This window comes from Crassostrea angulata, chromosome 4, assembly GCF_025612915.1.
Source record: "Crassostrea angulata isolate pt1a10 chromosome 4, ASM2561291v2, whole genome shotgun sequence".
In the NCBI taxonomy this organism is placed as follows: Eukaryota; Metazoa; Mollusca; class Bivalvia; order Ostreida; family Ostreidae; genus Magallana; species Magallana angulata.
The window spans coordinates 37608245-37621185 of NC_069114.1; the positions used below are offsets into that span (position 1 = coordinate 37608245).

The 12941-nt window shown below is 33.9% G+C and overlaps 2 protein-coding genes across 2 annotated transcripts; both read right to left on the reverse strand.

Moving 5' to 3' along the window:
- Positions 1-438: 438 nt before the first annotated feature.
- Positions 439-1938, reverse strand: LOC128181841 (glycoprotein 3-alpha-L-fucosyltransferase A-like). Its single transcript, XM_052850383.1, has one exon. The coding sequence runs from the start codon at positions 1936-1938 to the stop codon at positions 817-819; it is 1122 nt and encodes a 373-aa protein (XP_052706343.1). The 3' UTR covers positions 439-816.
- A 3282-nt stretch (positions 1939-5220) lies between these two features.
- Positions 5221-10892, reverse strand: LOC128181842 (uncharacterized). Its single transcript, XM_052850385.1, has 5 exons — positions 10647-10892; positions 10109-10221; positions 9591-9894; positions 7760-9006; positions 5221-5383 (listed from the first exon to the last, which is right to left on the reverse strand). Exons 2-4 carry the CDS (start codon positions 10205-10207, stop codon positions 8621-8623), a joined length of 789 nt encoding a protein of 262 aa, XP_052706345.1. The 5' UTR covers positions 10208-10221; positions 10647-10892; the 3' UTR covers positions 5221-5383; positions 7760-8620.
- Positions 10893-12941: the final 2049 nt, after the last annotated feature.

Below are 12941 nucleotides of genomic sequence, written 5' to 3' on the forward strand. Positions count from 1 at the left end.
GACAGTAACCTTTGTTGGTTTACAATTGTTACCCCTTTTTTCATGCACGTTACAATATTTTTTAATAACTACAAAGTTTACTTATTAAATACTTTATATACACTGTTATGAGAATAAAGTTGTATTGCAATTGTCAAATAACTATTATTGTTATACTTTCATGTTAAATACTGAAATCTGATTCGTTAAGACGCAGTTCATAATCCGTTCTATTACCCTCAGCGTTAGCAACGCACTTAGCAACGGGTAACATTACAAATTTTTACATGCGCCAAAATTATGTGCGTACGGTTCGCTGTAGAATTCACGTTATTCATATATAAAAGCAGTAAAATTTTCTTAAAAATTAAGACATTCAGTATAACAAAATAAATAGTGCCTGTTTAGGAGGATAACAATTGAAATTGACACCCCTCGAAAACCATTGGTTTTCTCGGGGTGTCCATTTCAACTGTTACCCTCCCAAACAGGCACTATTTTTATAATTGTGCAATTACAACAGTAAAACTCATAGAAGTCCTTGGCTCAGTCTGAACATACAATTACATGTGTGGTATTGGTTGGGGAAGGGGGTTACACATAAAAAAGGAAGCTTTAATATAATAAATTTTTTTTATGAAAAATGAATCAGTAAGATTTGCAAATTTGAAACCATCGCATTTTACATCTCTCTTTTTTCCTAGCTCTCAGATTATACCATATGCAAATAAAAATGTATGCATACATAATTATTAATTATTGATGAAAATACTAGCATAATTATGGGGGGGGGGGGGGGGTCCACGAAAAACGTAAAGTTCCTGACAAAAATTTATTTCAACATTTATTTTTTAACATCCATGTCCAGTAGTTTTGGGAGGAATTTCTTGTCAGATTATTTGCAAGTTTATCGCATAACTGACACATTGCATCGGAAAAAACTTCCCCATTACCTATGTCACGATATTTATCTTTCTCTTTGAGATATTTCGTGTAATTTTCCTCATTTAATCCGATTTCTATCAACTTTTTAGCAAGTTCTGACGCCGATGGAAAATCTTGATAATTAATGAATGTCCCATTGGGTATATATTTGGCTGCATTGGAAGGTCCATTTACTACTGGGACGATTTCAAGGTCATACAAAAACAAATTGAATAATTTCTCTGTGGTATAATCAGGACATATCGTATTTTCAAAAGCTAAGTAAAATTTATAATCTCGAGACACATTTTTCAAACAATCACTTAAAAGAGTAGTTCTGCCTCCACAAGACCGTGTACCACACGAGCCAAAGAGGTCAACATGCATATATTTTCCCAACTCCTGTGCTAATGCTTTCCGCTTTGAAGGAACAGGGCAATGGCCCGACATCCACACTGCCCCCAACTTTTTCTTTCGAAACACTTCACTGTAGTTTCTCATTAATTCCTTTTCACGGCGAACAATTTTCCCATAAGATCTAAGTACTTCTGAGTGCCTTCGAAAAGACATCGTGAAATCAAACTTGTCATCCCAATGTTTCGGTGGTTTGTGGGTGTAATGCACGGTTTCCATAGCATGGAATATCCAAAATTGATTTGTTCCTTTAAATGGTGGCTTTCTTGGTAAATTTGAATGAGTAAATATAACAGCATGGCTTTTATTGATGTCCTTTACATTGTCAGTAACGATGCAATTTTTTACAAGTGAACATTTCTTTTTCCGAAAATGTTCCATAAATAATTTTAAATAGTGCCCATTGTATATTAATATCACGTGCGTCGAATTCTTTTTCGACTCGATTGCTCGACTCATAGGTTTAGTTGAATTTTTCTTGGCAGTTTTGTTAATAAATTTGAATGCCTTTATCTCTTTTTTAAATCCTGAAAGAAATTCTATCCAAAATACAGACACAAGAATGGAAGTCACCACCACTATCAAGAAGTAGACGGCAGGTTGTGGAGTACTACTGGGCATTTTCTGATTGCCCGATTCCAGTCAAATATCCTTGTCATCACATGGTTGACGAAGGAGTATTGTGATATATGGTGTGGGTGCTGGTGGTCTCAAAAGCACGATTGAATCGGTTTGTTGCTTTTTCTGAAATATTTAATGCAATGAAAAATTCAAGCTGTTTGCTTTTCTCAAATGAATGTCAAATTAATAACCCGAAGATGACATCACTTCATTTGCTCGGTAAGTAGCATATTATGATCGGCTTACCGATTAAGCTTGAAGCTGTAGGATTCACAGCAATAAGCAATCATTATAGAATCTAATCAATGGTATTATTTTGTAAGAAGTAAGACAAATATGATAATATATAGTTGATATGTTTGACAACATAATAGGAAACCACTTAGTTTTGTTAAATCTTCTAAAGGAATGGTAGTAAAGATATCCTTGATGTTCAGAACTGGTATTGATGAAAATTGCTTGAAAATCCCGATCTCGAATGTTTATTCACTACATATCTATGGCAAGTAGGATGTATTAATAAAACAAAGTTTGCGATAAAAAAAAAAGAAATAAATACGACGTAAAAATACTGACCGTATTTGGCTCTCGAAGAACATGATGAATTCCTAAATAATTAAAAAATTGAGGTATGCACCTCTTTGAGCTGTTTATTTACATCCGTTATTATTGAATTTTCACCCAAGTAAAATGTCTACTCTTTTATCATGCCACTGAAGCCGAGGGTTTCCCTTTCATGTGGAAGGTGGGCGGATCGATAAAGCTACAATAGGTATAATCGATCACGTCCACTCTATCCATGCTGTGTTCGTTGTATGGTAACCGAGGATCAAAGATAATTCATTATATGCACATTTTACGCGTCGCGCAGGTTATTAATTACATGCGCAAGGCGACTGATTAAAATAATCAAGCAGAAAGTACATTCCTATTCTATTAAAATGAGGTTTTTTAGTTATAAATAACGGTTCCTTCATTTAGTTTTTTTTTCATACCAATTCTTCAAAACGCTAAAAATCGATAGCCAGTTTTCATATATTTTGAACAGACTGTAAATTTCACTAGAAAAAGCAATGAAAGTAAAAGATTGGTTTTTAGTCTATTAGCTAAATATGAAATACAAAACATTAAAAATGTTTAAATGTCAATAATTTTCATACAATAATTGACATAATTTTAATCATTCAAACACGTGCAATTAAATTCATGCTTCTTAATTGACACTATCTTATAACATAAAGCCATGTTACATTTTGATAAAGATGTTTGTCTAATAGCATGTATTTGAATATGTATAAACTTGGACTGGATCATGTTCCCTTCATTAACCGCAATCTGAATCATTTTACATGTTCAAACTTGATCCTTTTTATCATATGTGATTTCCAACTGTGTTCTGTGATCCCCACTGAAATATTTAAAACTTTCCAAAATTAGCTTATTTTCATTATTTGAATACATTCTAAAGAGCAAATTATTTCATCTATTTACTTCCATAGTTTTTATAGGGACATGTGTGGTAGTCATTTTAACAATAAAATGCTTTCTATGGTGATTCATGCGGGATATGAAGATTGCGAAAATGCAGAAAAATACTTAACCCGCGTTGAATCATCAAAGAAAGCATTTTATTTTTTATAAAAATTGACATCTTTCCTTTACGCTTTACGTAACGAAATTTATTGTTAATGTACATATGTACAAAAAGTACGTTAGATAAAAAAAACACCCTTATCGTTTTTAATGGAAAGCTGAATCATCATGACATCATTATGATTATTTCGTGCAGTCCATGATTTTTCTTAGGTTGCTGAAGACACTTAAAGCTAAGTAATCATATCTTGTCTTCAAAAATTTCATACTGTATATATCATTTTGCATTTTGAATTTTATCTAAACATAAATATGCATGCTTGCAAAGATTTCTCAACAGGCTATTTAAAAGAGTGTAAATTAATGCCAAGCCATAATACTTTGCCAAAAGCTTCTAGATTTTCTCTTGACCCTTTTCACGCCATGTATCGACCCTTAACCGAAAGCATTGTTGTCTTAGACAGGTAAGCGTTCGCGGAGTTTGAAATAGAATTGAGTCACTTTTAGGTTTGTAGAACGCAATCGATATTTGTTTGGAACCAAATAGAAGATTAGCGTCCAGGGTTTACCTATAAAGTACATCCTGGACGGTTTCCTTTGTTGAGATTATTATTAGCAAACCAAAAGCTTAGTATCGCTTCTGGCTTCTATGGCTACCGCTTCTTCAAATATTCATTCCCCAACATTTGCATTAACTGTACGTTCTGCACTCGGCGTGGTAATCGATGTTTTGCAGTCTGCAGTAAATCTAATCTGACTTATTAGTTTTCCCCTGTAGAAGTACGGAAAATGGATGGATTAATCCGATTGAAGACGTATGCAGAAAATGCGTTTCTGAGTTTCCTGCCATATTGGCTGTCCTATCGTATCCATTTCAACGCATGAGCTAATGAACTTCATGAATGCCCACAATAAATGTCTTTATATTTTGTATACACCGTTCAAAGTTTTATCTGCTATTCTACTATGACCCCCCCCCCCCCCCCAGCAAAATTCTGAGTAAAAGTTCTTCTCCATTCGATCTACAAAATATTGAACAGTTAGGTTTTAATTGCAGGGATATACACTTTTCTTTAACCTGTTGTTTCTAAATTTATGGTCAAAATAGTTTTTTTTAGCTTGTAAATAAAATAGAGCAGACAAATTAACATTACCCTCTCCCTTTCCATATCTCTAATTAAAATTTTTTAAAGACAATTTTATTAAATGAAATTAATGTTTAGAAATACCGAAAACACTTTTACATGTATTTGACTTAGAGTAAAAGATATTAAAACCCACTCGCACATTTTGAAAAGAAGCATTGTTTTGAAGTTAGCTAAGGACATCATTCGACGGATAGAAAAGAATCGAAATAAATGTTGGCCTAACGTGGCTTACGAACATCTTCATGAATTGGATAAAGCGAGATAAATGCTGCAGCCTGGCTCCTGGGGGAAGAATTTATATTTCAAAGTGTGATGTGTGCTCTTTTAACATTTTGTAGTGGGTTTTTTTCGATCGTTTTCTATCTAGTCGTCAGTATAGGCTTTGGTATTTATGGTTTGTTTAAGTATTTTTGTTTTAGCAAACAATGTGGAGACATATGTGTATGCTTTGCAACTTTTATTTACGGTGTGTGGATTATTTTGCTAAGCTATCTTGAAAACAGGGATAGACGATAGATTTACAATAACTTTATCAACTCACATGCAATTACTCATAATGAAGGGTGATAAATGCTTAGCTCCTCTTCAAACGAGCTTGGCAAATCTTGACTAAACTTCGTGTGTATCTTTTGAAGAAGGGGTTAAAGATTGCAAAATTTATTACCCCTTCCATCCTCCAATTGCCTTTCATTTGAGGTAAAACCCTGAAAAAAATGATATTTTTAGCTTTACTTTCTACTTCTAGATATCTGGCGACTGGATGCAATAATGACCAGCTTTTATCACGAGCAACTTGAGAAATTATGGCTGCAATGAGTGGTATTTCTAAGAGAATGAGGATAATTATTGAATATGTAATAAAAACTAATTTTCAACTATGTTTTCAAATATTGACATATTTATAAATCCCTCTAAGCGGATCCATATATGTTTGCAAGCGAACTATATAAAAAACGCATTGTACATGTCATACAATGTAAAGGTTTGTAAGCAAATAAATTGGCTTTAAAGGGACATGGTCACGATTTTGGTCAACTTTTATTTTTTTGTTTTTATTATTTACAATGCTTTAAAAATGCATTCCTAATGAACAAATGAAATTTGGGTGCCAGTCGATGAGTTTTAAGCAACATACAGGGCTCACAATTCTTCGTAATGTAAACAAGGCCCGTGTCATGTTTTTGTTTACATAGGTTCAATATACCAGTAAAAATTCTTTTTAAGCTGATTTGTCTATTTTCTTATTCATTTTAAGCATAAATAAATAGTTCCTAACGATTAACACATTCATTGTAGGTCTAAAACGGGAATTTTCACTTCAACATTCAAAATGTAAACAAAAGCTTTGTTTTCATAGCGAAGAATTGTAAGCTCTGTAACTCGCTTATAACTCAACAAATGACACTCAAATTTTGGTTGCCTATTGAAAATGCCTTACTGAAGCATCGTACACATTAAAATCGGAAAAATATTTTTGACCAAAATCGTGACCATGTCCCTTTAAATTGTACGTTTTATAATATCAAATATCAAAGGATTTAAAGGGACATGGTCACAATTTAGGTCGAAAATTATTTTACCGATTTTAATGTTAACAATGCTTCAGTAAGGCATTTTTCAGAGGCAACTAAAATTTGAGTGTCATTCGTTGTGTTGTAAGCAAGTTACAGAGCTTACAGTTTTTTGCTGTGTAAACAAAGCATTTGTATGTATTTTGAATGTTGGAAGTGAAAAATCTAGTTTTAGACCTAAAATGAGTGTGTTAAACGTTATAAACTGTTTATTATCCCCTCGCGCAACTTGTTGCGCAGGGGATATAGCATCGCTGCTGTGCGTGTGTATGTGTGTGCGTCTTCTTCAGCTTAGAAGCAAGATTTTTCATGCTTAAAATGAATAACAGGCACGTAGCATCAGGGGGGGGGGCCAGGGGGGGCCTGGCCCCCCCCCCCCCCCCACTTTTTCTCGCAGCAACCACTTTTTTAAAATTTACATATAAAAAAATGAATTATAATGGAGTTGGCCCCCCCACTTTTTTGGAAGGTAGTAAAAAATTGATATGAAAATAAGGAAATGAGTAGTGACATTGGAGTCCCCCCCCCCCCCCCCCCCCCCACGGATTAAGAAATTCATGAATTCGAAGAAAAAAGAATTTGGTAGGGAAGAATTTTTTTTTTGGAAGTATAGTTGAGTCCGCCCCCCCCCCCCCCCCCCCCCCCCCCCCCCCACGGATTAGGATTTTGAAGATTTTTTTAAACTTTAAAATTCCTTTTTTTTTTTTTTTTTTGGTCAAGATTTTTTGGATGGGTCTGCCCTCCCCCCCCACTTTCAAAAACGATGCTACGTGCCTGAATAAGGATATAAACAAATCAGCTTGAGAAAGGTTTTTACTGTTATACTGAAACTATGTTAACAGAAAACAGGACACGAGCCTGGTTTACGTGACAAAAAAATTGTGAGCCCTGTATTTAGCTTACAACTCTACGACTGACTCTCAAATTTCATTTGCCCCTTTAATACGGGTCTCAAAGACGTCCTTTTGTGACGAAGGCAACGTGCTCTATACATGAATGAAAGTATACTATAAAACTGTGTGACAATAACTCGGATCACAAACTCAAGAAACATAATTTGGTCGAAAAACAGAAAGTACTGCTTGATTATCGTAAACACATCAGAGAAAAACATTCACGTACACCATTAAAGCAATATGAGCTGCAATTTTCATGATAAGATTTTTTTTTTAACGAAAATGTTTTTTTTTACTAAAATGACAAAAATATCATGGTTTTTAAATTTCTTTTCGCCAAATTTGTGTGAAAAGGGCCGTTAAGGAGCATTAATTGGAGCGAAATTGAATTATTGTCGTCCTGTACAAAAATTGATTTACTATATGTTCCTTAAAAGAATTATCTTTCCTCTGACAAAAATTAATGATTTTTTCCAACCGTATTTATCGTAAAAGTTTAAGTCACATGCAGAATTATCATACTAGCAGGATTTTACAACAAAATACAATTCTAAAAAATACAGCTCATATTGCTTTAAGTCATTGGCAATATTTGTAAGACGCAGATACTCACATTTATTCTCAAGAGCAGTGATACTGTCCAAACGAGATTGCACGATCAGACAAACGACCAAAAGGACAACGGCTCAGTTAATTTGAAAAAAAAAATATTTTGAATTGTATAAAGACATTTTTAATTTGCAAACATATTTTTGCATGTGACTGCATTACATGCTATACTTTATGAATACATAAAATTATTACGTCAGTTCGCTAAGTTTTCTGTATTTTATATGAACCAAATTAAAACTTGTCTATATTAAATAAATGACAAAACACACGTTAGGTGTACAGATGTATGCTGGTTTATGTAACCTAGTGATGAAAAAAACATTGATTTTCATCCCGAATGGCTTTCCATAAACTGTTTTCTAAAATCTGATCAAAAAACGCGGGGGGAGAAACTATGGGTAAAGTCTACTAGATACATGTAGTAGTCTTTACCCCCAGGGGGAAAGACTACTATTTAGCTAGTTTTCCAAGGGGAAAAGCTACATGTATTATGGGAAAAAGGTACTGTACAACACCTGCTTTGAAAATAACGATCATCACAAAATGATCAACAACTTATATAATCAAATTATGAACATGTTTATTTTAAAAACAGTTTTCAAATATAGGTAAACATCAAGATTGTTTAAAAAGATACCAATAGAAGATACCATCCTTTTGCGAAGTGATGCCAGTATTGACCATTCCTCTTCGATCGACTTGACAATAAATATTTAAAATTCATCTCAAAGAGGATTTTCAAGGACGGTGCATAATTAAAATTTCTCATGCACCAACTCCGATGATACGTTTTTCCCCAGAAGAATAACAGCATGAAGCCGATCTAGGGTACCGTATAATAGTGCCCAAATCATGTGTAATTTTATGAGTCTTTATTTAAGTGAAGTCCGCCAAAATCAGGTAAAGGCATTCTCAGCTTTGGTTCACTCATATAATTGGACGAGTAGTTGCTTGTGTCGCCTATATGCGAACTTAAACTCGGATAGGTTATAGAAAGGGCGCGGTGGTCACAGAGGCCCTCAAAACCAATGGGAGGGCAGCTCCCGACGCTCATCGATCGGCCTGTGAAGGACTTAACGTCTACCAGGGGGTAGGGGGGAGCAGGGTAGGGGGGCTGGAGCGGCGCTTGGTCGGAACTGTCTTCTCTCTGTAATTCAGTCTCATCCCGGGGACAGTCAGATACCGGGTGGGGGGTTACACTATCCACGGCAAGCTCGTGTTCCATGGTGCATGTACATTTAGCAATATCTGAAAGATAAACTGCAACTTACAATGCCATCTTTGCTAAATAAAAAAAGATGTGTTTTAAATTAGTTACAAGGGTTCTAAATCGAGATATATGAATCGCTTGCGTCTGTAGAATCAAAGTATTTATAAAATAAGACGTATTTTTTAACAATAATGTGAACCTTTCGTCATTGTTTGCCCTCAGTTATAAGGTCAAAAAGAGAGTTGATTAAAATTTGAATATACATGTAATTGTCACTTATGATTCTAATCAGAAACATTAGGTAAAAAGGGGAATTATATAAAGGATGACGATTGAAATTAAACTAGTTCATTGGATCCTGGATCAATTAAAATAAATCTACACGCCCATCAATTCTATTTGTTTTTGTATGTTCATATTGATTTACATTATTATGTAAATCTATCGTTAAAAAAATATGATACATATATTGTAAAGTCGAAGATAAAAATGTTTGGTAAGCATATAAGTCCGGATATTATTTTGATAATTTTTCAGATTTCTTTTTTCATTGCAAGTCAGTTGCTTGAGATATTACATGGAATTAAAGAAATAGTGATTTGCAAAATGAACTATTATTTACCGTTCCTATTACTTGAATCCTCAATGTTCGAGCATGAATCGCTGCTGGTCAAGATTTCCTCCGAAACAGGAGAGCGTTTTGAATCACAGACATCGTCGACAAAATCCGAATCCTTGATTTCATCCCCGATATCACTCAAGTAGTCTGATGACACTTCACAGCTGTCTTGCTTTTTTAGAGTTCGTCGCGACCCGCCAGAAGAGAAATCGTCTTTAAGAATTGCTTGATCCCTTCTCGCTTGTAGACTCTTCGCGTTTGGAAAAACTTTAACCATTATTTCCTTTCCGTTTGGTCTTCCATTATCCTGTAAACCATTATTATTTAGAATACAATTCAATTCATTTTATTAGATATATGACGGTACACAAGATACGACTGTATTAGGGTTATAATTTTTGGAATATGTCAGAGATACAATTTAATTTATAGAAAAAAACAAAGAATAAGAATGATATGAGAAAAAATACAAAGCACGACACCTGCTTGAGGTCGAGGCATATATTGAAAACCGTAATTACCTTCACTGAGCCCGACGGAGTGGCTTCTTTATATTGGAATCTTTTAAGTTTTTCCTTAAATGATAAATGTTCTGGATTCTCACTAGGTTCTTCTGCCATGAGGATTTTTTTTCCTGAAAAAGAAAATAAAGGAACAGCTGGAAATTGATTTGCCTTTTGTCTCTCTTTTTGCAGTTTCATGGAAGGGGGTGGGGTGCGCTGAAATTGGCCTTTGTCTTCTTTAGATTGTGAATCAAGATAATTAAGTCTCTCGCACAACAGAGAGAGAGAGAGAGAGAGAGAGAGAGAGAGAGAGAGAGAGAGAGAGAGAGAGAGAGAGAGAAGGGTCTATGCCCGTGCTTGTAAACAATTTGAACTCTAAACCGAAAGTAGGCCTATTGAGTAATTTCACCAAGAACTACAAATAAACCACACTCCCCAATGATAAATATGAGCGCTTCATTCTTATACATGTATACATTTGTATGATAACCATTTAATATCATTAGCAATCAGTTAATTGATAGGTAATCTAATATTCGACTATCAGAAATCTTACCTATAGATTAGTGAATTTCTTTTCTAACGTGCACTGTTACAACGCACTTTGACACATTCCTTGAAGTCTACATTGCGTGTTACCTTTAAAATTGTTTTGTGAATGACCCGGATAGATTATCTAGTCCGTCGTCATCCCCCCTAGGCGAAAACACACTGGTTGACAAATGACAATGAATAATGCATAATTAATTAGTTGCATATGTGCAAGAGACTCTTCATTAGGTAGAACTAATTCACGAGTTATTTCTCTTCCTATACAGTTGCAGGCTAGCACGTACTTTTGACCCCCCCCCCCCCTCAATATCTTGAGTAGCAAAAAAAATATATTAAACTTTAAAATATCAACGGGAATTGGGGGGGGGGGGCGAGTGAGAGCCCATCAATTCTGCTTACAGTACAAACTTATATTTACTTTAATCTTTAGGGGACCAATTTATTTTATTTTATCTTTACATGAATAAAAGAAATAAAAGTTTTTTTCCCAAAAAGATTTGGAAAAACCTGCCCCCACCCCCACCCCCTCATCTTCTTGTAGATCCTGCTGTCTGAATTTCAAATCACCTAAATTTCATATATTTAATGCTAACTTAAAAAAAGTATATTTTCATAGCTTTCACTATAATGGTAAAACTTATAAATCTAAATCTTACATTTATAATAAAAACTTGTTTCAAATGCCCTTTACCAGTTACTTGTATTTTGATTCAGAGGTAGTGAATTATTTCAATTATATTTTGCATTTTATAGTAAATATGTATTGTGATTCTAGTTTTAAAATCTCCATATCACCTCATATACATGTATGTGCATTTTAGTACCAAGCCTGTTTTGGACATTAAAGTCGCGTTTGATATACAATCACATGAATCGAAGAGTAATGTAAGTTGCTGTTTACCAAAAACATAGAAATACTCCAATTTAAGTTACTATATATAACCCTCGAGTTTCTACTTTTCAATAATTTAATGTTTTATCTTCATATAATAATAGGTGTTGTTAAGTCGCTTTATACCATTCTTATTATATTGTACACATACATGTATTTGGGTCAAGCTAATAACAATAACTGTTCGCAAATAGCCAAATAATTACTGTTCTCCAAAGCTGACTGTATATAATTTGTAATCTTCGGGTTGTGCCTTTATTTTTTTTGTGTGATTGGAAGAAAATGCATGGTGTTTAAATTTTTATTTACTTCGTTGTTGAAATGCTGTTCGGCGCAAGGGAGATCTAATTTACGAACGACTTAACAATTGTCCAAGATTTTCGATCACCATAAAAAAATCAAAGTACTGACGGGAGTTGATTTTATCGATTATCATTTATCTTAAAATCAACTTATCTTGCATGGCAATTAGTTTCTAGTCTGTATTTGAATTACGCACTTTTTTATTATATGGATTTTAGACTTTTCCGACAAGAATTTCGAGAAACCCCATATGTATTGAATCATGTTGTGTGATATTTAAAGATAGATTTCAAACTATGTATAAGTAATCGAAGCAATTCTAAAAGTTTTATAGATCCAAGCACTATTGATATCGAACTCTAGACTTGTTCAACCTGAGGCTCGGCTGTCCCCGTTAATCTCCGACAAGCAAGAGAGCCTTTCTGCTTATCGAAGATTTACGGAGACAGCAAAGCGTTTGGTTTAACGAGGCTTTATTAAACTCTGGCGTAAGAATACATGAGACTATAAAAATTTCTTAGTTGTTCGTATTATATAAAATCTGACTATTTTCAAAGTGTTTATTGATAAGTTTCCTTGAAAAACAATGCTTCAGCACACATTACTTTGAATTTTTCTATTATTTTCAACAACTAAGTCTTGTGAGCGGTGATGATTTATGCTTAGGTCCAAACACTGTTTCACTTTGGGTTTGCCAGAGTAACTGCATAGGAGAGTTGATTAAAATCAACCCCCAAAAAGAGAAAACGAAAAATGTTTTAGAAAAAAATATTGCTTTGAATAAAATGGACGCTTTATTTTTTCAGTAAAACTTGTTGAAAGCAATATCTTTATTGTCTATTGAAAATATTTGTTCATTTTCTTTTGATATTATATGCAAACACAATTTCTCTGAGTTTTACATGACACTAATATCTGTTAAACAATAGAGGCAGAAATGTAGAGGTATTCCCTCTGTTTTTTGGTTGTTGTTTTTTTTTCAAAATACTACGACCTAATTAAGATATCTTTTTCCCTAAGATAATCAAGTAACTAGCATGTGATGTTTTTTTATTTTTTCGACTTCTCAAAAGCATGGACACTTTAAACAAACCAAATGTATTT